At 39.2% G+C, this 24,849-nt stretch overlaps 2 protein-coding genes across 2 annotated transcripts in view; one reads left to right on the top strand and one right to left on the bottom strand.

The window, feature by feature from the left end:
• The window catches only part of NT5E (5'-nucleotidase ecto), a 34,702-nt gene extending 14,006 nt beyond the window's left edge, over positions 1 to 20,696 (top strand). The window contains exons 3-9 of the mRNA XM_015812864.1: positions 6,517 to 6,705; positions 11,466 to 11,663; positions 12,743 to 12,897; positions 14,966 to 15,074; positions 16,294 to 16,443; positions 17,835 to 18,035; positions 19,971 to 20,696. Of these exons, the coding sequence (XP_015668350.1) occupies positions 6,517 to 6,705; positions 11,466 to 11,663; positions 12,743 to 12,897; positions 14,966 to 15,074; positions 16,294 to 16,443; positions 17,835 to 18,035; positions 19,971 to 20,131 (1,163 nt within the window). The 3' untranslated portion in view covers positions 20,132 to 20,696. The remainder of the gene's footprint in view (positions 1 to 6,516; positions 6,706 to 11,465; positions 11,664 to 12,742; positions 12,898 to 14,965; positions 15,075 to 16,293; positions 16,444 to 17,834; positions 18,036 to 19,970) is intronic.
• A 45-nt stretch (positions 20,697 to 20,741) lies between these two features.
• The window catches only part of SNX14 (sorting nexin 14), a 39,329-nt gene continuing 35,221 nt past the window's right edge, over positions 20,742 to 24,849 (bottom strand). Inside the window, exons 26-28 of the mRNA XM_015812865.1 lie at positions 24,014 to 24,105; positions 22,713 to 22,767; positions 20,742 to 20,878 (exon numbers count right to left, since the gene is read on the bottom strand). Of these exons, the coding sequence (XP_015668351.1) occupies positions 20,874 to 20,878; positions 22,713 to 22,767; positions 24,014 to 24,105 (152 nt within the window). The 3' untranslated portion in view covers positions 20,742 to 20,873. The remainder of the gene's footprint in view (positions 20,879 to 22,712; positions 22,768 to 24,013; positions 24,106 to 24,849) is intronic.

Genomic DNA, 24,849 nt, shown 5'->3' with positions numbered 1-24,849 from the left:
AAACCCAGCAGTATCACAATTATTTGTTGACTAATAGAAGAGGATAATAAATAGGAGTAGTAAATATTATGTATCAGGGCATTCCAAATAATCTGTCTCCACCCAGTTGGATTTTTTTTTTTATGTTACCTTAATCAAATAACACTTTTTTTAAGTTTCCACTATAGAAAAAGTGTATGTTGGGGTACAGTGTAGGATTTTCCAATTATGGTTAAACCATACTTTTAAAATTCTAATAAATACCACATTAAATATAATTCTAGAAATTTCTACAATTCTTATGTTATTGGAACTATTTTGAACCTCCTTAACTCACATACATTTGTAGCTAGACAATGTGACATTGGAATGATAATGTGTGAATCCTGATGTCATCACACATTTTATACTAGTTTTACAAAGTCTGATACAGATACATAACTCATGTCATTTGTATCAAGTTCTCATTTGCCAGATACTTTCCTTGTTCCACTGAATATGGACAATTTATAAAGATATGAAATGTCTTGCCAAATTCAGTTTCAGATCTGCTCTAAAAAAGTTACCGGTAAAGCTAGCAAGACATCAGTAAATACACACTGCCTCTCACAGCATTACTCAGAAGTATTTTTTTTTATCTTACTTTTTTTCTGAGCATTTGTGGCACTGAGAAATCTGAAGCATAATTATATAATAATAATAATAATAATAATAATAATAATAATAATAATAATAATAATAATGATGATGATGATGATGATGATGATGATGATGATGATGATGATGATGATGATGATGATGATGATGATGATGATGATGATGATGATGATGATGATGATGATGATGATGATGATGCAACAGACAGTAAGTGCCGCCTATGCAAAGAAGCTGAAGAAACAGTGAATCACCTGGTAAGCTGCTGCAAGAAGATCGCACAGACTGACTACAAGCAATGGCATGACAAAGTAGCAACAATGGTACATTGGAAGATCTGCAAGAAATATCATTTGCCTGTAAGCAAGAACTGGTGGGATCATAAAATAGAGAAAGTCATAGAAAATGATAAAGTTAAACTGCTCTGGGACTTCAGATTTCAAACAGACAAGCACCTGCAACATAACACCCCGGACTTAACAATTATCGATAAGAAATACAAAAAAGTCTGGATAGTGAACGTGGCAGTGCCTGGAGACAGCAGAATAGATGAGAAAGAACTGGAGAAGATAACAAAATACAAAAACCTACAAATAGAAATAGAAAGACTGTGGCAAAAGCAAGCAAGGGTAGTACCAATAGTAATAGGCGCCTTGGGTGCAATCCCAAAACAACTGGAACACCACTTGAACACCATTGGCATTGACAAATTCGCCATTAGTCAATTGCAAAAGGCGGCCTTACTAGGAACTGCTTTCATCCTGCGACGATATCTGTAATACCAACAAACATCCACATCTGCCTATCCCAGGTCCTTGGTAAGGACTCGATAGGTAGACAAAATGCCAAATCCAGTCTGAACATCTGGCTGACTGTGCGATGATTCATGATAATGATGATGATGATGATGATGATGATGATGATGATGATGATGATGATGATGATGATAATGATGATAATGATGATAGAGTCGAAGAAAAAGAACTGGAACAAATTACAAAATATCGCGACCTGGCCATCGAAAATGCGCAATTATGGATGAAACGTGTAACAGTGATACCCATTGTCATCGGGGCACTGGGAACTATGTCCAAAAACTTTGCAAAATATTTCAAGAAACTGCAGCTTCCTGCAATAGCTCCAGCAATACTAAAAAAACCTGCGCTGCTTGGAACATCTTATATTTTAAGGAGGTACCTGTTGATACTGAGGATGTTGGCAGCAACCCGTGTCAACCATCATCGCCAGTCAATTTGAATGTTCAGTTGACTGAGGTTCACATCTAATGAATAATAATAATAATAACAACAACAATAATAATAAAAAGTTGGAAGGGACCCTGGAGGTCATCTAGTCCAACCCCTGCTCAGGCAGGAAACCCTATACCATTTCAGACAAATGGCTGTCCAGTCTCTTCTTAAAAACTTCCAGTGTTGGAGCATTCACAGCTTCTTGAGGCAGGTTGTTCCACTGGTTAATTGTTCTAACTGTCAGGAAGTTTCTCCTTAGTTCTAGGTTGCTTCTCTCTTTGGTCAGTTTCCATCCATTGCTTCTTGTCTTGCCTTCAGGTGCTTTGGAGGATAGCTTGACTCCCTCTTCTTTGTGGTAACCCCTGAGATATTGGAAGACTGCTATCATGTCATCCCTAGTCCTTCTCTTCATTAAACTAGACATACCCAATTCCAGCAACCATTCCTTATATTTTAGCCTCCAGTCCCTAATCATCTTTGTGGCTCTTCTGTTCTCTTTCAAGAGCAGACATGTCAAACACAAGACCCGGGAGCCGGAGCCGGCCCGCGGAGTGGTTTCATGTAGCCCACAAAGCCATCCTGGAAACAGTGATGGAACGGCCCCCGCTGCCTTGGCCCTGGCCCAGGCCGGCTGGGAACCAATGTACAATTTTGTGATGGCCATTTATGCTGAAATGCATTCAGTCTTAGCTCCACAAGGCCATCTAGAAACAGTGAGGAACCAGCCCCTGCCACGTCGGCCCCGCCCCCTGGATGCATGCTGGGAAAGTGTCACCCTTTGTGAGGAATGAAGAAATGGACCATGCCTTGGTGCTTGCCCCGGTCTCACCCCCTTCTGCCAGAGACCCTCAGATCTGTCCCACTCCTGCCCAGGCCCCCACAGGCACCCTTGATGCGAACGATGTACAGCTGGCCATGCCCACCCAGTAGGCCACACCCACTCCATCCATGCCACCCAGTAGGCCGAACCCACCCTGGCCACACACCCCTGCCCCCCAAGGGCAACTGCAATGCTGATGCGGCCCTCAATGAAATTGAGTTTGACACCCCTGTTCTAGAGTCTCAACATCTTTTTTACATCGTGGTGACCAAAACTGGATGCAGTATTCCAAGTGTGGCCTTACCAAGGCATTGTAAAGTGGTATTAACACTTCATGTGATCTTGATTCTATCCCTCTGTTAATGCAGCCTAGCACTGTGTTGGCTTTTTTGGCAGCTGCAGCACACTGCTGGCTCATCTTTAAATGATTGTCCACTAGGACACCAAGATCCTCTTCACAATTACTACTATTGAGCAAGGAACTACCTATACTATACCTGTGCATTTGGGTTTTCTTGCCTGAATGTAGAACCTTCACCATTGAATTTCATTTTGTTAGATAGCGCCCACTGTTCAAGTCTGTCAAGATCCTTCTATATCTTAAGCCTGTCTTCTGGAGTGTTGGGTATTCCTGCCAGCTTGGTGTCATCTGCAAATTTTATGAGTTCCCCATCTATCCCCTCGTCCAGATCATTGATGAAGATGTTGAAGAGCACTGGATCCAGAACAGAGCCCTGGGGCAACCCTCTACACATTTTCCTCCATGTAGATGCAGTTCCATTGAGGACCACATGCTGAGTACGGCTGGTCAGCCAGCTACGAATCCATCTGGTGATGCTGCTGTCTAACCTACATTTTTCTATCTTATGTAGTAGTAGGTTGTGATCTACTTTATCAAATGCTTTACTGAAGTCCAAGTAAATTATATCCACAGCTTTCCTCTGGTCCACTAATTTTGTCACTTGGTCAAAGAATGCAATAAGATTTGTCTGGCATGATCTGTTTTTGACAAACCCATGTTGGCTTTTGGTAATGACTTTGTTTGCCTCTAGGTGTTCACTGATTCGTTATTTGATTATCTTTTCCAGAATCTTCCCAGGTATTGAGGTCAGGCTGATAAGTCTGTAGTTTCCTGAATCCATTTTTCCCCCTTTTTTGAAGATGGGAGCTACATCAGCTCTTTTCCAGTCCTCTGGTAGTTCCCCAGTGCTCCAGGATCTTTGAAAGATATAGTTCAGTGATTCTGAGATCACATCTGCCAGTTCTTGAGAACCTTGGGGTATAGTTCATCTGGTCCTCGTGATTTGAACTCGTCTAGGCTGAACAGGTGCTCACTTACCATTTTCTTGCCTATCTTAACTTGTGTTTCTAATCTATTTTTATGGTACTGTTTTTGATAGGTTGGACTGTTTTTTCCCTTTGTTTAAAGACAGATGCAAAAAACGAGTTAGATAGTTCTGCTTTCTCCCATTGCTTGTCACCTTCTTGCCACTTTCCCCCACTAATGGACCAATCATTTCCTTAATTTTTTTTCTTGTTTTTTACATGTTGAAAGAAGCTTTTTTTGTTATTTTTGACTTTGGTCGCAAGCCTTAGTTCATTTTGAGCCTTAGCTTTCCTCACTTCATCTTTGCAGGCTCGGACTATTTGCTGATATTCTGCTTTAATTATGTGCCCCTCTTTCCACTTTTTATCTTTCAATTTATCAGAGAGTTCTTTATGCAGACATGCTGGTTTCTTTTGAGAGCTATTATTTTTCTTCTTTGCTGGTATTGTGCTAGACTGCGCTTTTATTATCTCACTTTTTAAAATTTTCCAAGCTTCTTGAATTGTTTTCCCCTTGAGGATTCTCATCCATTGAATCCTTCTCAAGCTTTCTCTAAGTTTATTGAAATTAGCTCTCTTAAAATCCAAGACTCTAGTCTGACTGTGCTCTATTGCTTGTGTTTCCATAATGTTGAATTCCAATATTGCATAATCCCCCCCCAATATTGCACTTCCCCGCAAGGTTCCTGTGGCTTCAACACCTTCTATCATTTCATCTCTGTTAGTGAGGATTAGATCCAATATGGCTAATCCCCTAGTTCCCTTCTCTACCTTTTAGGAGACAAAGTTGTCTGCTAGGTTTGTCAGGAATCTGTTTGATCTTCCACTTGGTGCAGAGTTTGTCTCCCAGTTGATGTCAGGGTAATTAAAGTCCCCCATTACTATTGTGATGTGCTTCCTACATACCTTAGTTAGCTGACTAGCAAAAAGTTCATCTATTTCCTCTGTTTGGTTGGGTGGCCTATAGTATACACCTATGGCAATGTCATTTCCCCCCCTTTTATATTGACCCAAATGCATTCAAGACAGTTTTCATCATTGTGCTCTATTTCTGTAGAGATGTACAGTAGTTATTTCTTATATAAAGAGCAACTCCACCTCCTTCTTTATTTGGTCTGTTTCTTTTAAATAATTTAAATCCCTCTAGCTGTGTGTTCCATTTGTGTGTTTCATCCCACCATGTTTTCATAATGGCAACAATATCATACCTGCCCTCATTTACCTGAATTTCTAGTTCACCCTGTTTACTGTTCATACTCTGTGCATTGGTGTATAGACATTTGAGTCCTTTATGACTGACCCTGTGTTTACTTTCTACATAACCTGTGTGGTGCCTGAGTTCCCCTATTTTCTTACCACCTGTTTGGTTAGTGCACTTTGTGTGGCACTCGCTATTAAAAGCTTGATTTTGCTTGACAGCAAGGTTGATATTCTTGTCCACATAATTAATCATAATTAAACCTATACCTGCATTTCCCTCCATGTATTCATCAATTCTACTTTATAAATGTGACCATTTTCATCAAATGCAAGATAGGACCTCTAATCTAGAGACATTTTTGCAAGCCATGCAAGCCATCATATTGCTCACGTTTGTTCCATTAAGGAACATGTGATGTACTACAGATTCATTTAAAGCTGATGTTTTCAAAAAGCACGCAGAAATTAATTTCCCGTTGTCTCACATAATTTAAATATTGGTAATGGCATCACCTTATAGGAAAATACTTGGCTGCCAGCTGTTACAAAATCAGGTTTAAGCTAAACAGTTGCAATATACAAAGACAAAAACCAATCATTTTATGGGAGAGCACATACCCCCCTCCCTTTTAAGACTCTTGCCAAGTCAGTCCATGGGACTCTCCACTTCATCATTTTGTTTTGCCGAAAGGTCAGTCATATATGAATGCTCACAGAAAAAACACGAGAGCATTAGATCTCATATTTAACATTAGATCTCACTTGTTTTATTTATACAGCTGCCCATCTCACACAAATGATTCTGAGTGGTTTACGAGATTAAAACCAACAATCTTACCAAACAATTGTTAACACCCAAAGAAACAATTGGGCTCACTTATCATCCACAGCACTCTTCCTTCCTGCTAGTTTTAAGGTTGGCTGCCTTTGAACCTAGAGGGGGTAAACACTCATGAAGACTAACAGGCATTGAAAATCTGATTCTAATGAATGTATCTAGTTCTCTTTTAACATGGGTGGCCATTGACAAATCTGAAGACATTAAATGCTATAATTTTAACTATAGAGGACATTCAACTATATTAAACATCTGAGACACTCTCCTCTAAATTTACAAAACAATTCCAAGACATGTGATGTTTGACTTGTTTGAAAGGAACTTCTTAAAAAATGAAGTACTAACTGTAGCATAGATTTTATTGCTAGAATAGGGATTTTCATTGGTAAAACATGCTTTCTGAGTAAATAATGCAATAACGATATATATTTCCTCTTCTGAATTTTCAGGACCATATTTAGAGTTTCGAGATGAAGTTGAAGAATTGCAGAATCACGCAAACAAACTTACCACGTTGGGTGTCAACAAAATCATTGCACTTGGTCACTCTGGTTTTCTTGAGGACCAACGCATTGCTCAGAAAGTTAAAGGTGTGGATGTTGTGGTTGGGGGACATACGAACACATTTCTTTATACAGGTATGTTATTCCTTCACAAAATAGGATTTTTATATAACTTAGCAATTAGAGTGCCAAGTATTTTACCAACCACCTAAGAAAGTCAGTATGTATTTACATTATCTGTATAAATATCACTTGCTTATATAAATAGAAAAGTTTGGACAACTATAATCCTAAGTAAATTTACTAATAAATCTAGGGTTGCCAGGTCTGCTTCCAAAAAATAGCGGACAAGCGGGGGGGGGGGGTTAAGTAGTAAAAAAAGTAGACTGTACAGCTTTAGATTACGTACCATTTCATCATAAAGCTTTTGAATAAAAAAAATGTCCACTATTTTGTGAAAAAAAATAGTGAACATAATGTGAAAAAAGCGGACTGTCCACTCAAATAGTGGACACCTGGCAACCCTAAATAAATCTGTTATGAATCCCTCCTTTCTATTGGTTTGAGTAGTATATAGAAAGAAAGGTCATGAGATATATAAGGGCATATTTTATAAATTCAGCTTGGTGTATAGTTTGCTTTTATGTTTGTTAGGCATTAGAGCTTTAATATGGTCTCAGGAAGTTCATTGGTTTTACTTGGCTAAGGGATACCAAAATGCTGGAACTTGGCCTAATATTCCTTGCTTTTTCTGTCTTCCCTTAATTTTTTTTTCTTGTATTCATGTCTTATCTTTGTTCTAGAATATATTTGTCAATGTAAATTTCCTCTTTTGTTTGTTTCCCCCTGCCACAACTTTACACCCCTTAATAGAAATGCTCAGTGAGTGTAGCAAACTTTTCTTCATCTGAAATGTTTAAGGGTTCTGAAGGAGAACAGCTTACAGGGAGTTCTTGACGTGGCCATATGTTTCATGATCATTCAAAGTTATTATAATAGTGCTCGAAAATGTGATTTATGAACACTCCTCACACTTCACAACAGTTGCAGAGTCACTGTGGTGACATGATCTAAGTTCGGGTGTTGGCAGACCCTGCTGTTCCACCAGGTGTGGGGTTAGGGCAAGAGCAGGGTGGGATGAAAGTGTGGGCGCATGCATGAAGAGTGGATGGGTGGCAGTTTTATTCTATTTCTAGTTTTATTTTTACTGGTTTCATACTGGTTTTTTTTTTTTTGCTATATTATTCGCTGTAAGCCACTTGGAGTTGTTTTTAAGATGGGCAGCTATAACACACATGTGAACATGCTAATGTCTTACTTTATATGTACGCAGCTTGTTTAGCAAATTTGGCCTGTGGACTAGTCACTTCCTTGTGGTTTTACTTGGCTCTTGCCATTGTCTGGAATCCAGCCTGGCCTCTGGTTTCTCCCAGTTTGAAACATATTATTTATATACTCCAAAATTGCTGAGTTTTCTAGAAAACCCAGCTATACTAAAATATCCACTTATCTTTTGTCACAGAAACCGATGTCCATTAATGCAGACAACTTCATCTGAGTATACTCTAGAACCGATTTCAATAAGTTGGATTTTCTTTTTTGAAAAGTAGCTGAATAACAGCACCATTTACTCCTTGAGGGGTTTTTTTTGGGGGGTGCTATTAATAAATGCCTTCTGGAGCTGTCGAAAAGTGTAGTTTTGTGGCAAATAGGAATGTTTGACCCAGGAGGCAGAAAGAAGCATTCATGACAGGAAGTGGCTGGCTGGCTGGCTGACTAGGGAGGAAATTAAAAAAAAAAATGTTGTGAGAAGGTTTTTCCAAGAAACTCATCAATGTTTTGATAACTCTTTCAGGTTGGATAAATACTTCAGGCTGAAATATTTGTTGATTTAATCTTCAGTCTCAAAATAACCTAGCACCTTTAGAAAATACAATAAAACAGTTGGTGATCAGTTATATGCAGGTGTGGTATCGCTGAATAAGGCACATTAAAGGCCAATGGCAGCTAAAGAACTGGCAGCTGTGATCTCTCATTTTTGTGTTTATACATAATAATCTGGTTTGCATGTACAATGTACATGTACACTGAGAGTTTCTGCACCTGAGACAAATTCCTTGGGTTTCCAATTACATGTAGCCAAATAAAGAATTCTACTCTACTCTACTCTACTCTACTCTACTCTACTCTACTCTACTCTATTTTGTTTTGGAATATGTCTTTTTTTTTAAAAAAAAAATCTTATTTCCTCCATGTTCCAGTTTTTCAAAGTCAGGATCCAAAACATAAGATTACATATTCTGTTTCTGCATGAAGATTTTTCAGTATTGATTTCCTCCAGCTACTCTTTTATTTCCAAGGATCAGGAATGTAATGTGGAATGTGACATGGTTCAGGAGGATTCATTTTGGTCTTGCCTTTAAGCTTTCTAAAATGGCTCAAGAGCTTCAAAATACAAATGGATATAAAGCCTTGGGTGAGGCAGTAATCTGGATCTGAGAGGAAAAGAGAAGAGATGATTAAAAACATGTGTGGGCCCAGATCTGGAACATGCCATTATGTTCTTAAATCACTGACTCCTTTCTTCTTGGATCTCATTACAGCCATGGAGCTGCTTAAAGGATTTACTGCCAGGAACTCTTAAGCACTGCTGTACACCTTAAACCATTTTTCCTCCTAATAAATAAACTCTTCAGTCTTAGTGCCAGTCAACAACTAGGATTATTAATAGAAATTATGTTTTTAGGTAAAGAGTTGGCAAGCAAAGGAGAAGTTGCAATGTCAGGAGACAAAAGACAGATACACCAGCACAGCTGGAAGAGGGACTAATTTACTCATGCTTGCTCTTTAAGGCTCTCAGAGATAGGGCTTTAAAGCAAATGATTCTTTTGATCCCATTCGATTCTTCCACATTCAATATAATCAAGTTATATTGCCCAATAAAAGTGATAGGCTGCCTGGCAGTAGCAGTTTATGCCTCATGGCCTCAACAGATGAGTCCGGATTGCTAGCCCCAACTGAGGAAGCTGAGTCAGTCCTTCTCCTTTCCCAGAAGTCACCTCCTTGGTTTCCCAGCTGTCATGCTCAGCTGGAAAGCCTGAGGGAAGCTCCACCAGAGGTAGTTCTCCACCAGAGGTAGAAGATGGCTTTGAAAGGTTGGCTTGAACCAGTCTTCCCCTTTCACTTTCTCTCAGTCCTCAGCTTGGGCTTTCTCTTTACCAGACAAATGGCAATACAAATAGCCCTTGACTTACAACCACAACTGGGAGCAGAATTTCCCTTGGGAAGCAAGGGGGTTGCTTTAGGAATCACACCCAATTTTATGACCATTTTGCCATGGTTGTTAAGCAAATCACTGCAGTTGTTAAGTGAATCATGTCATCATTAAGCGAATCCAGCTTCCCCCATTGACTTCGCTTGTCGAAGGCTAGTTGGGATGATCACAAATGGCGATCACATGACCCCAGTATCTGTAATAATTGTAAGTACATGCCAGATGCCAAACATTGGAATTTGGATCACATGACCATAGGAATGCTACAATGGACTTAAGTCTGGAGGACTGGTCCTAAACTACTTTTTTCAGTGCTATCAAAACTTTGCTAAACAAATGACTGCAAGTTGAAGACTAGCTGTGTTAGCTAGTCATACTATGTCATTTGTTTTTAAAAAATATGAGCACCTATACACCTGGCTGAATTCTCAAAGTTGTTCTTTATTTCAGTTGAACCTTTAATATGACACAATACTGTGCCAGAATTGAATCTGCCCATCCAGTCTCTCATTCAGAGAGTTTATTGCCGGGGGTGGTGGTGGCTCTTGTTGGACCTGGTGACAGGCTTTCCTGGTGGTGGCCCCCTTTCTAGGAACAATCTTCCTGCAGACAGATTGTCCTCCTGGCATTTCATAAATAAGCCAAAGCGATGGTGCTTCACCTTCAATTTGACTTTTAGGTTTGTTTAAGCCAGTGGTTCTCAACCTGTGGGTCGGGACCCCATTTGGGGTCGATCGACCATTTCACGGGGGTCGCCAAGCAAGGCTGTCCGCCATTTTCTTTGACCATTTTTTTCCCTTTTCCGGCGGGTGCCTTACCTCCCTTGGGCTGGGTCATCTGATAGTCGGCCTGCTCCGTCTCTGCCGCTTGCCAGGGGGCGGAACCACGCATGTGCGACGCTCCCGGGCAGGGAAAGTCCTCGACTTATGACCGGTTGGGTAGTCCTCGACTTACGACCGGTTTAGTCCTCGACTTACGACCGGTTTAGTCCTCGACTTACGACCGATTGGGGTTGCGGCATTAAAAAGGTTGAGAACCACTGGTTTAAGCTATTAGGTGCCTGTGAGGCTTTCAGCAATTTATTTAGGTTTTTAATAGGTAGGTTGTAGGTTTGTGTATGTGTGTCTCACCTAGCATCCTTCCTGCTTAGGATGGGCTATATAGATATTATAAATAAATAAGCAAGCATTCCAACAGCGTGATTTTCCAAAGTAGAGGCACTCCCTGCACAGAAAAAAAATCCCTCAATAACACTGACATGATTCAAGGAAGTGGGGGAAATCCACTTGAGAAATAAATTATCTGTGCTTTGCTCTGCTTTTTACTCCAATTGCATTTGAGTCTAGGGAGCAAAGCCAAAAAATCTTGTTGCTCTGATCAGGAATGCCTTGGGGAGGCAGCTGAGGAAAGGTCCTTGGCTAGAGATTCATTTTGGAATCTGGAAAGGTTGGCAACGTACAGCATTAGTCAACCATTGATATTCTCTTTGGGATTGATTGACTTGAAAAAAAATATAATAAGTAAATAGGTCACCATTTTATTCATATGAAATCTCTGTCAATTTGTGTGTTCTGTATTCAGAGTTTTGAAGACCATTCTTGCCCTGGTTCCTTTTTTTTAGGAAGTCCACCTTCCACTGAAGTGGCAGCAGGTAATTACCCATTTATGGTGCAATCTGATGATGGACGTCAAGTGCCTGTTGTTCAGGCATATGCCTTTGGAAAATATCTCGGCTATTTGAATGTCATATTCGATGATAAAGGAAATGTAATCAAAGCATCTGGAAATCCCATTTTGTTGAATAAGGATATTTCTGAAGGTATGGAATTGGGAATGGATGTGAAATGTCTTTAAGTATCAACTGAGTAAATATGATCTTTCAAAACTTAATACTAATACTATTATGCCATTAGCCGCATTGATTGATTTTCTCCAGGAGAAGCGTGCTAAAAACCATCTGCATAATATCAACAAGATAGTTATGAGCAGTGCTTTTTTTCTAAAAAAAAAAAAAAGATGCTGGAACTCACACACATCATACAACCCGCCTTGCCCTACAAGGTTCCATCCAAAAAAGGTGTGGGAACTCCGTTCTGGGCATTCTATGAGAAAAAAAGCCCTGGTTATGAGTCTTTTTAAAAATATAAAATATAGTACAAGGCAGCATATACATAGCATGTTTTCAAGGGATTTGAAGAACAACTAAGGTTTTCCATGTTGTTTAACCTTGACAGCAACAAACTGATTCTGCACCTTCACTAATACACACACACACACACACACAAAAACCACATATTGTCATGTGTCTGAGTAACGAAACACTTAAAAGGACTTTCAGGCATGTTTTCTCCTAAAAGCATTTATTAAGGTTACAATACGTCAGTACAGCATGGTGGAATGCTTAGGTCTGCTTCTCTTCCGTTAGGCATAACATTCCAAGCATTTTCCACTCCCTTGTTGTAGGGTCATGGTTCACATCTTCCAATCAACTTGGAAGATGTGATTTACTTCCGGTTTCTTTCTCCCGGGCTATCCTTATGCTCCGCCCACTTTCCCAGTTGCTGGTTTAACTATATAAATACCAGACAGTTCTGCACATTGTCAAAGCAAGAATATACAGTATTTGCAGCGTTGACACATATATTGCTAAACTGAAGAAAATGAGGAAATACAGTAATCAGAAGTAGAATTTATAGGGATATCTGGGGGCTCAAATGTTTTTCAATGCTGCATCCAAAGCACTTGAAATCTACAATTTTTGATATAACTACAATTATCAGACTTCCTCCATTGCTGCATTGCTCGGGAAATAAATGATGTGACATGGTTACCAACCTATTTTCATTAACGCTTATAAATATAAACATAGCTATCTGGATTTTATTATTATTGTTTTAGATCAAGTTGTGAAAGCAGAAGTTAACAAAATGAAGATCCAGCTACGTAATTATTCTTCACAAGAAATAGGGAAAACAATTGTTTACTTGAATGGAACGACTCAAGCCTGCCGCTTTCATGAGTGCAATTTGGGAAACTTAATTTGTGATGCTGTGGTAAGGAACTAACAAATTAGAATACAAATAACTGGTTCTGTACTTGATGATCTGAAACAGAATTAAAGGTACGTTGCTTACTGTGTGAGGTACACACCCTTAACATTGAAATCAGGAACTTCCATAGTCTCGGGAAGACTATTAATGTGTAGAATTAATCCTGAAGTTTTATTCATGCACAGCTAAGGCTGGAATGTGTCCAAATAACCTTAGTAAGGATTGGATCCAAATCAGAAAGGAGTAGCTGTTATTTTGGCCAACAGCTGCCAGTTTTTGTAGCTGCAGGGTGATGATGATAGATCAGGGTGCACAGGCCTTGCCTTAGAAACCCTTTATACTGTGTTTCCCCGAAAGTAAGGCCTACACCAGCAATAAGCCCTAGCTTGATTTTTGGGGGTGGGCCTAATATAAGCCCTATCCCAAAAATAAGCCTTAGTTTTGGGGTGAGGCACACACCTAAAAATCAAGCTAGGATGGAGGTGGTGGCGTGGAGCTCTTCCACCGCCCTGCACCTACTCCTTGCAGCCAGGACTTTCCTTGCCGGCCCACTTCTTATTCTGAGGCCTCTTCTGCAGCCAGGCCTGCATTTCTCAGTCACAGGGCATTCCAGAAGGTCTGTGCAGCCAAGAACCGAGCTATGGATTCAATCCATAACTCGGTTCTGCAAGACTTCAGCAGCCAAGCACCAAGCTATGGATTCAATCCATAGCTCGGTACTCGGTTGCTTAGGCCTTCTGGAAAGGCCTGACTGTAAAATGCAGACCCGAATGCAGCTGCAGAACTGTGGCCCCAGAACAAGTGGACTGGCTGGGTGGGGCTGTCGGTGCTGGAGGTGAGGTAAGGCTTACCCCGAAAATAAGACCTGGTGCCTCTTTTGGAGGCAAAAAAATAAAATAAGATCTGGTCTTATTTTCAGGGAAACACGGTAGCTTGGCAAAATGTCTACCATGTCTGATTTTAGTTCCCTATCTTGTTTCAAGCCCTGCCTTTTTCTTCTTGTTTTGCTTTCTTTACATCACGGATGCCCTACATTCTGATTTTTCTCCCTCACATCTTGTTTGGCTTTCCTTCCTCTTCCTCCTTGCCAGCATCATTTCCAAAAGTCCCAACCAGTTACTTGTCTTCATTCCTACTGCTGCTACTCTTTGTAGCAGCCCTAATTTCAGGTCCTCCTCCCCCTGCTTTGTTGTCACACTCTCCATCCTGCCACTTTCTTACCTTACCACAAGCCTTGTCATGCTGTGGTGCTTCTTCGCCCAGCCTCACCATCTTTGGTGCACAGTTCTTGACAGGAATAACTAATGGCATGAACAAATTTATGTACCTAGAAATCGTATTGTGCTTAAAAGAAGGTATGCTCAGCGTGCAGACAAAATGCAGTCAGCTGGGTGGCCCAACATAACCCAGCAGCTTCTCCTTCAGAGCCACAGTTTCTCTACAGCCATCCTCCTGCTTCTCTACAGGTGTGGACCACCTTGCCTTAACATGGGAAATAATCTTTATCTCAGATGAGGAGCTGCTCAGGATAAATATTTTTTTTCCTCAAAAAAATTTCAGTAACGCTCCAGAAGCTTTGTTAAAGGCAATCTAAAATGAAGCTACTGCTGAAGAGGAACGAGCTAAACCCTCTCTATTCAATTTTATGTCTTTCTCAAAAAAAAAAAAAAGAGCTCCCATTGGTATCAGTGGAAGCTCTTTGAAAATCACATTGTCAGACAGAAGGGGCCCTTTTGAGGAGGGGGTGCTGCAAGGAAGAAAGACTTGTAACACAACTATTTTACTATAGGCTTGTTAGTGGAAAATAGCTCTGCTGCTAGATATCATCGCAAGATTTCTACTTTTGATACACTGATGTCCTTAAAGTTAAGTGAAAAGGATAGTGGAGGTTTAATTCACAGTTTTTTCCTTTGTGAATGTTTTTAGATTTACAATAATGTCAGTGGAAAATAGCTCTGCTGCTAGATATCATCGCAAGATTTCTACTTTTGATACACTGATGTCCTTAAAGTTAAGTGAAAAGGATAGTGGAGGTTTAATTCACATTTTTTTTCTTTGTGAATGTTTTTAGATTTACAATAATGTGAGACATCCAGATGATAATGAGTGGAATCATGTTTCCATGTGCATTGTCAATGGTGGCGGAATACGGTCACCCATTGATGAACGAACCAATAATGGTATGTGTAATTTCAAGAGCATCTACACAATGCCACTTCAGTTTCTCTTTGTTGTATGCCAATATTTAAATTTGGACTTGTATCCACTCTATTCAACTACTGTCATGCTTTTTAAAAAAATTGCCAGGCTGTGAAGCTTTAGCTCTTGACCTTATCCTGTTTGAATATCTCATATTTAGTCTGGGTGAACATGCTGTCCAAAGCTACCATGATTATTGTCTGATGATGAAAATTAACAAATATCCCTCTTTTGCAGCTTCCTTTACAGCAGTGTTTCTCAACCTTGATCATTTTAAGGCATGTGGACTTCAACTCCCAGAATTCCACAGCCAGCAATGCTGGCTGTGGAATTCTGGGAGTTGAAGTCCACATGCCTTAAAATTGTCAAGGTTGAGAAACACTGCTTTACAGAGAAAAAAATCCCCTTCTTCCATTAATATTTAAACACTATCAGATTGACCTTTAGAGAGCATCTTATTTATATGTTTCTATTAGTTTGCTGTAAACATCTTGTCCAAACCCTCTGTGGCACTACTAGTTTTTCTCTTGAAACCTAATCATTTTTTATGCACGTTAAAAAACATTGCTTACAGATTTTCAGATACTTTAAACTGCACATTATTATCTTTTTATTGTGTTTAACTTGTTCTTTAAATGTAATTTGCTTTTTATACTACAATGATGGCATGGGTAGAAATCACAGAAATAAAATTAACATTCCTACCCTTCATATGAATGGTGACCTGCCACTTTTAGCCTAAGATGCAAACCAGATGCACATCTAAGTTGCAAACTAGATTGGAAGATAATTTAGCCTGTTGAGGTCACCCAGACAAGAAGCACAATTATAATATCTTTATTGTAATGTTGCATTTGCAGAACCTTTCAAGTATGAGAACATTTCTTCCCTCCTTTCCTTTAACTTCCCAGGAAACTAGGGAAGATCCCTTCTGAGATGCTTCCCAGACCCCTTTTTCTTTTGAAGGCTAAGATTCCTTTTGCATGATGGTTTTTCTAGTCCTTGGATCTTGCTCCTGTCTCCCAAGGTCATTCCTATAATACCATTAAAGATAAGGACTACTCTCAGGTCTGGCAGGCAGTCTCATTGTGGGATAAGATTTGGCTGTCTTCTACTTAACCAATACCACAATGCCTTAAAAATGAACAAAATTTGCATAATATGACTTATTACTGTATAACAGTGTTGTGTTCTACTCAGGCACTATTACCTTGGAGGAACTGACAGCAGTATTGCCATTTGGAGGAACTTTCGACTTGCTACAGATCAAAGGTTGTGCTCTAAAACAAGCATTTGAGCACAGTGTTCACCGACATGGGCAAGGAATGGGTGAATTGCTTCAGGTCTCAGGTTAGCTATCTTCATCGATTGCCAGCACTAAGTGCAAAAGTCTTCTTTTTATCAAGCATTAACAGTTCATTTTCTCTTGCTCCAAAACCCTGGGGAGAATGATTTATCTCCAGCAGGGGCATCGTTCTAGAGGTGTGCGTGTCACTAAGGAGCCAGGTAACAGGAAATAAGAATCTGCCTCAGACTTCCTGCTTAAATAGCATTGGATGTAAACAAACACAAAATACTGGAGGCCCCATTACTCACCTTTCCTTATGTTGCTGCAGAACTGTTAGGGAGAGAGACGGGGGGGGGGGGGAAGGCACATAAGCTTCAAAGAAATTATGGTTGGGATTTTCATAGGGATGTGCATCAGAATAAGCTGAAGTCCAGATCCCAGGGCAGGCCAGGTGTAATTCAGCACAGATATTCATCTAACCTTGGTAGAAGAGATGAGAATCAATCCAAGCCATACAGTTGTGGTCTACTTTAAACTCCTGTCCTAATTTCTTTCCCCGGAGCTGCATTGTGCTATAAAAACGGTATTGCTGCAGCCAAATCCTAAACAAACTGTTTCACTATTTAAATGCTAGGATGAAGAGAAAAATGATTGTGAATGGCAGGTCAGTTCTTAGCGTTACACCCTTTTTGAATTGGAGGTGGACAAATGAGAAATATTTACTCATTCACCCCTTTATTTACTTAACTAAGGCCCACTTAACAATAGTAATCCATGGCAAAACAGCAATTGTAACTATTACCTCTGCACTCTTTTGTGGTAAATTCTTATAAAGAGGAATTAGTCACTCCTGATTTAAAAACCTTTTCAAAAACGGAAAATTACGCTGAAAAATTATGTTGTCTATTATTTTTCTATTTTAATAGGGCAATTGTCTGTTTTGCAATTCTGCAGAAATATATACTGCTCACAAAAATAAAGGGAACGCAAACTCCTTCAGTTCCATGTTAAAATGTTCCCTTTATTTTTTTTAAGCAGTATATTTATTTTACTTCCTGCCCTAATTTCCATAAGCAGTAAAGCTAGAAATGCACATGCGTATTAGATTTAGGCACTCCTGCCATGGTTTAAAAGAAAAGTGTGTGTGCGGGGGAAGGAAAAGAAAATTGGAGGAGGGGAATTTCCTGTAACCATCACCATCATCTTCTATGCCAATCTGGAACGGATACAAAGTAACACCTTAGAATGAATTAAAAATAACTTCTCCCTTTCTGCTAGTACAAGTCTTTTGTAAGCAGGCTTGCATCCATGGTACTGTGAATCTGCTTTTACTATTTGTCTATTCCCAAAAGCCACGAATAACACAACCATTTATTAATATTTTTTAGAGATACAAACAAGAGATTTGCAAGAGATGGTACCTAAAACACTTGTGACTTGTGTTTCTTAATAGGCATAAAAGTGGTGTACGATCTCTCCCGAAAGCCAGGAAACAGGGTGGTCAGCTTAAATGTTCTTTGCACAGAGTGCAGAGTACCAACATATGTTCCACTTGAGAAGGAAAAGACCTACAAATTGCTTTTACCTTCTTTCCTTGCTGCTGGTGGTGATGGTTATCACATGCTAAAGGGAGATTCAAGTAACCACAGTAGTGGTAAGTATTAGCCTTTCTGGTGATTAGCAGATGGCAATGCACTTAGAATGACTAAGTATGGAAGTACTGGAATTCATATCCCTGAAATGAATCCACATGACATAACTAAGGACAATATTGCTATCATGCTACAATTTCTATGTCCCCCTTTTCAAACTGCAGCAGAAAATATTTAATTCAGTTTGATTTGGGCTATTATGCAAGAGGGAAAGTAGAAGTGCAAGTGGCATCACCATTTCCCTGTAAAGCAAGATTTGAGATAAAAATACATAACTTGATCGAAGTGTCATCTTTGATCAAAAGCCGTGGTAGTGTAGTGGTTAGAATGCAGTATTGCAGGCTAATTCTGCTGACTGCCAGCAGTTCAATCCTGACCGGCTCAAGATTGACTCAGCCTTCTATCCTTCTGAGGTCAGTAAAATGAGGATCCAGATTGTTGGGGGGCAATATCCTGACTCTTTAAACTGCTTAGAGAGTGCTGTAAAGCACTAGGGAATGGTATATAAGTTTAAAGTGCTACTACTATTGCTATCATCTTTGTCTCTTTTACTTCCAAATAAAATAATCAAGCAGCATTTGTGTTCAAGCTATTAACACAGGTTTATTTATAAACTAGCTAGGGCAGCGGTTCTCAACCTATGGGTCGCGACCCCATTTGGGGTCGATCGACCATTTCACAGGGGTCACCAAGCAAGGCTGTCCGCCATTTTTTCCTTTTCCGGCGGGTGCCTTACCTCCCTTGAGCTGGGCCAGCTGGTGGTCGGCCTGCTCCGTCTCTGCCGCTTGCCAGCTACACCTCGGCCGGCGCAGGGGGCGGAACCACGCATGCGCGGCGCTCCCGGGCAGGGAAAGTCCTTGACTTATGACCGGTTTAGTCCTTGACTTACGACCGGTTTAGTCCTCGACTTAAGACCGGTTTAGTCCTCGACGTACGACCGGTTGGGGGTCGCGGCATTAAAAAGGTTGAGAACCACTGAGCTAGGGAACTCTACTTGATTTGTGTATAAAAAATGCAGTTGGAGACTAGAAGGCCTCAAGTTTCTCCCTAAAGATTTCCACTGCTCTTCTACATCTAGTGGCAGGGTTGGTATTGCTTCCTTGTTGTGCAACTACAGCAACAAACCTCTTCAGGCTCCCGATGCTGTGTGTGCAGTTTATAAAGTCTAGGAATAGAAAGACAGAGAAATCTTAATATGCGTAAGACCAACAGCAAGGACAGTGGCAGCCATTCAAGAAAATGCACACTAGCATTCAAACTCAACCATAAAAACTCAACCATAAAAACACAACTCTAGCAGAGTTGCCTTGAATGAGATTGACTGCTATATAAAATTGATCAACTTTTGAGTATTTTCCATTTCAAATAGCCATAAATGAATCCTGTGCAGGTTTTTTTTTTTAAAAAAAAAAACAATATTAAAGTTAAAAGCCAGTATTTTACAATGCCTAAAGTATCTGACTGACGTTGGGGAGTGCCGGATTGAAATGCTTACTCAGCTGTTAATTTCACAGCAGAGCACTGAGTGAATCAGTCACTATTCTCAAACTAATCTACTAAAAACTAGGCTCCTGGGTGATATAAAATGAAGGTTGCATGGGAACAGAACCACCAGATATACTTGGCTACAGATTCCCTGGGCAAAGTACAAATGTGATTACTTTTCAAAAATGAAATTATTCCCTTTACACAGTGTGACCTCTATTTGTTGTAAGAATAATGTAACCTAATCTTTGAAGACTGTCCTAGGAATATACTATCATAGTAGAAGGCAAGGAGATGTGAGATTATTGTATTGTACTAAGACAAGGAATTTAACAGTGGCTATGTCAAACAATTTCATTGTTTGAAATCTATTTAACACAGATCATTTATAGGCAGTTCATAATTGGATAATGTGGAATAATTAAGTTATTTAAACAATTTGTTTTAAACAGGTAATCTTGATATTTCCATTGTTGGTGACTACATCAAAAGAATGGGAAAGGTTTATCCAGCAGTTGAAGGTCGTGTGATATTTTCGGCTGGGACTTTATTCCAAGCACAACTTTTTTTGACCTGGGGATTATGCATTTCACTTTTATATTTCATTCTTTAATTTTAACCTTATTTCAGACTCTTTAGACTTCAGCTGCTCAACACTTAGTTCCTGCAGACTTTCAGAAGCCGGCATGTAAATTCTTAATTGCTCTTGGAGTAGCTGGAATCCTTTGAAATTCACTACATACAATATGTATATGATTTATGTATATAATGTGTATATATGTAGCATCTTTGATTTTTAAAAACAATTTAAGTGATCCAAAAAAGCAAATGATTATCCTCTGGGGGACATCACAAATGGCGGAAATATAAATCACAGATTTCCATTTGCATCTGAATAACAGCACAAAGCATGGCTGGAGAATTCCAATGAAGTTATTCATGAAAAGTGGCCGGTGACAGTAAATGGTGTTATGCAACAATTTCTGTAAAATCTGTTTAATAAAAAGAGCATTCTTTCATTTTTGGTTCTGTACATGATCTTCAGTTAATGCAAAAGTCTTTATGAATGAAGTCTGAATAATCTTTCAAAGTTACGTTCTGCATTTTTTCTCAGCGAAAATTATTCAGAAGAATAAATAATGGAATTTTCCTGAGATTCAATAAACAATAGGCTTTAATCAATCTTTCTTGAGTAAAAGTTTTTGTTTTCCGAAATAAAGGTTAATTATATGTACAAACAAATATACAAGACTAAACAAATAACCTAGTCATTAAATTAGCACACAGCAGTCAACGGAGTTAATTCACTATCTTGATCTGTATGTGATCTTGATAAGATAAAGGAACCATTCTTTTCAACCTGTGAAAAATAATGGGGGAGGAGGGCAGAGAAAATATAACAGCCAATGAAAAGACCACCACTAATTAGTACAATAAATATAAGTAATAATAATACAGTGGTACCTTGGTATTCAACTGCTTTGAAACTCATCGAATTTAGTACTCAATGTGTTCTGACATGAACATTTTGTCCTGGTACTTATCGTTTATTTGATACTCAATGCACAAGCTAAAATTTGATGATATCAGCTGCCTTGTGACTCACATTATTCCTTATGGGAAAAATCTTTTTGGTACTCATCATGCCTTCTGGAACCAATTAACAATGAGTACCAAGGTACCATTGTAAAGCCGTAATATTAAATATTATCTATTTAAGTTCTTTACAGTGATATTCTAAAAAATCATTTCAGAATTGGCATAATAAAAAATCCATTTTGGCCGATCTCCCTTTCTGCACTGATGAATTAAGGGCCACTACCTATTAGGATACTTCACAAAAGCTCCGCCTTGCAATGACTGGGGTCCTGTACAAGCTTCCCTGCAATTTTAATTCATTCCAGTGTGGATACCTCACGTGTAAACACTACATTGGTTGCAATCACTAAGTGGGAAACTCAAAAAGATTGTGATCCTGATAATATTTTCTGCAGTAGTGAACACTTTAATTAAAACATTCCTATTTGTTTATATACATTATTTATATGTGTCTACAACAAACATCAAATGTGCTCTTACATCTAAATAAAATACAGTGGAAAAATAGAATTTAGTGGAAAAATACAACTCGTTTAAAAAAACTTCCTATATTGGAGTGTTTTCCCAATGAAGCTTCTAACCTAAGTAACAAAAAGTGGGGTGCAGAAATAAATTGATGATGAGCAAAACATAATTCAAATACCAGTAACGAAGAACATTATTCTTTTTGCATTGTCTCAAAAGGAAACAATTGTCATTAAGTGCTGCAACAGTTGCTACACTAGAGACACATTAAAGCAATTATGTTTTCCTTTAATAATTTTTATTATTATAAAACCTCAAAGATGTCTCTAGAAGGAACATTTGATTTAATAATGGCTGAATAAATACATTTATATTACAATGAAGGTGGGGAGAGGAATGCTGAAAAGTCCACCCTAATTAATCCAATTCAGGTTGGAGGGATTTCTTGACACGAAGACTTGTTAAGCAATGAAATAATCTTCCCAGTACAAGTGGCGGGACTCTCCCTTACTGGAGATTTTTCAAAGTGAGGCTGAATGCCAACATCAGGAATGGTTTAATGGATTTCTGCAGTGAGGTTGGACTAGACCAGGGGTAGGCAACCTTGGCTCTTTTATGACTTGTGGACTTCAACTCCCAGAATTCCTGAGCCAGCATGGCTCAGCATGGAAACCTCTCCCTGTCCCCTCAGCATGGCTGACTCAGGAATTCTGGAAGTTGAAGTCCACGAGTCATAAAAGAGCCAAGGTTGCCTACCCCTGGACTAGACAACTAGTAAGATTCCTCCAACTCATCTTTTCTACAATGCTTTAATTCATTTAGTTCTTTTTTGAGTAAAAAAAAAAAGTAATTAATTAGAGGAAGCAAATCTTATGCGCAAAAGATATTTGGCCTACACTAGTATTTTATATCAGGGATCCCCAACCCCCAATCCATGGCATGCCAGAAACCAGGCCGGGCAAACAAGCAAAGCCCCATCTGCAGGATGCAGGCAGCACATGAAACCATGCCCCATCCGGTCTGCGGAAAAACCTCTCTCCACAGAACCAGTCCCTGGTGCCCAAAAGGTCGGGGGCCGCTGTTTTACATCATTGATCAGATAAATTAGAACTGTTTGTGTTACAACATACCATTCAACTCTGGAAATAGTTCTTGAATCCCAATATCCAGTAGGACATATGTTAACTAAAAATAAAATGCAAAGAAAAGTTGCAATTTTGAACTTTTTAAACACTACCTTAACATGGAAAGGTCTGCACAAACTTAGCAGCCCAAAGAACTATCATTCATTAGATAACCAGAATCTTCAAAAATTAGCTAAAATGTATTCTCAATTTCAGTAACTGCATTATTTAAAAAAAATAATAATGCAGTAAGCTGTTAACCAGTAGTCACAATAAATTACAATCCATCTTTAACAATTTTGAAAGTAATCTACGTCTACTTACTCACAAAGGGAAATGTGTCAGAGGCCCAATGACAAAGCATGAAGTTGAGAACTAGTAACCACTGGTGCCTATCCATCCATACTCTGTGTTCATCCTGCTTTATATCCACTCGTCTTCTCCTTTTGAAATCTCTCTTCTAAGTCTTTCTTATTTTCTGGCATGAATCTCTAACAGTTACCAGTTCTGTCCAGAGTTATGTTTGGCTGTTTATCTATTTATCATCTTCTACAGTTCTCCATTCCTGATCACTTTTTCTTCTGCCCTTTTCCTCCTTTTCCATCTTCTCTCAGCAAATTATAATGTCTAGATTCTTCCATTTCTTCCTCCTCATATCCCCAGGCTTTCCATTTCATAAACACCCCCCCCCCAATTCACTCTGATACAAAGATTACTTTCATTTACAGATACAAATGTAAAACAGATCTGCTATGGCTAACATAAACAGCATTCTATGGGCCTCATCCAATCTCTGAGTCTGGAAATGCCAAGAGATTTGGCCTAGTTTAACCTAACTTAGCCCATTAATGACATTTGCTATTCTGGAGTGCTTAATTCTTTGACTAATGTTCCTGCTATTAATTGCAGAAACACAACATAGCTATGCTTATTAATTGTGCTGCTCTCTCAGCCACACATCTATCATACAGAAACAGTATTTGGAAATACATTCCTAAAACTTAGAACATTATTTCTTTACAGTTTGTTTTGCATACTAGCTATTAATACAGGGGTGTCAAACTGCCAGCCCACGGACCGGATGCGTCACCAGGAAACCGCGCCCACCCCATTGTCGGCAATGGGAAAAAAGTTCTGACATGCGCACGATGTCACGTGACGTCGCAAGTTTGATATGTCTGTATTAATATAAGACAGCTGTGCACACACTTGTAATGATTGCACAGTATTTTAAAACTGTAAATTAAAACGGACAAAAATTCTACCCCTAAATACAATAGGTGCTTAGTGTGTTAAATAGAACCCACCTGTTTGTTAAGTACTGGCTGTTGCAATCCATCAAATAGAAGTCTTATGCCTTCATATTTTGCATCTTCCCCAATACATTTACCTATCAGATCTGCAAACAACATCAAAACATGAGTAAGTCAATTCAAATAAAAGGAATTCAAACTTAAAGCCAGGCCCCAAAAGCTTTGTCAGTCGAAACATCTATTCTACAAAGGCGTAACTGTTGGTGGCAATTGAGTGAACGCCTGATTTCTGTAAAACATTTTAGCAGTATACTTTAAATATACCATGGGCAGCCAGTATATTTCTTACCATAGATAATCTTCTGATTACCTGCAATAACCAATTGTACCTTCTCCTTTGACTGGGAGGTCTTTCAGTCACTCATGCCTTGGTTACTTCAAGACTGGATTATTATTATAATGCACTCTGCATGGAGCTGTGGATCATGCATGCAGGTCAAACTGGGTTTTGATGATTTATTCTCAGCACTTTAAAGAGGGAAGGAATGCAATAAATAAGCCACATTCAGTTTCCAGCTGGTGTACAGCTGAGACACATCACACAGGAGATGCAGAAACTGCTCTCTGCTTGCATTTCCATTCCTTTTAGCTAATATCTCGGATCTGTGAAGTTCAGCTCTTTGCTCCCGAGTCTTCATTAAGTGCCTCTGCCTAGGACTAAGGACTGAATGTCTGAGAAGGCATCAGTGTGTGTGAATAAGGAGTCCTGGGGATGTGTTGGTTTTCCATCTTCCTTATCTGAGGATGTATTCTCCAGCAGGGCCATAAAAGCCAAAAAACTAAGTGAATGTAAAATTTGGGCTAATTTGCAGTATGTAGATTACATATCT

This window comes from Protobothrops mucrosquamatus, unplaced genomic scaffold (assembly GCF_001527695.2).
Source record: "Protobothrops mucrosquamatus isolate PMUCROS unplaced genomic scaffold, P.Mucros_1.0 scaffold114, whole genome shotgun sequence".
Classification (NCBI taxonomy): domain Eukaryota; kingdom Metazoa; phylum Chordata; class Lepidosauria; order Squamata; family Viperidae; genus Protobothrops; species Protobothrops mucrosquamatus.
This window is presented reverse-complemented; position numbering and strand designations above follow the sequence as displayed.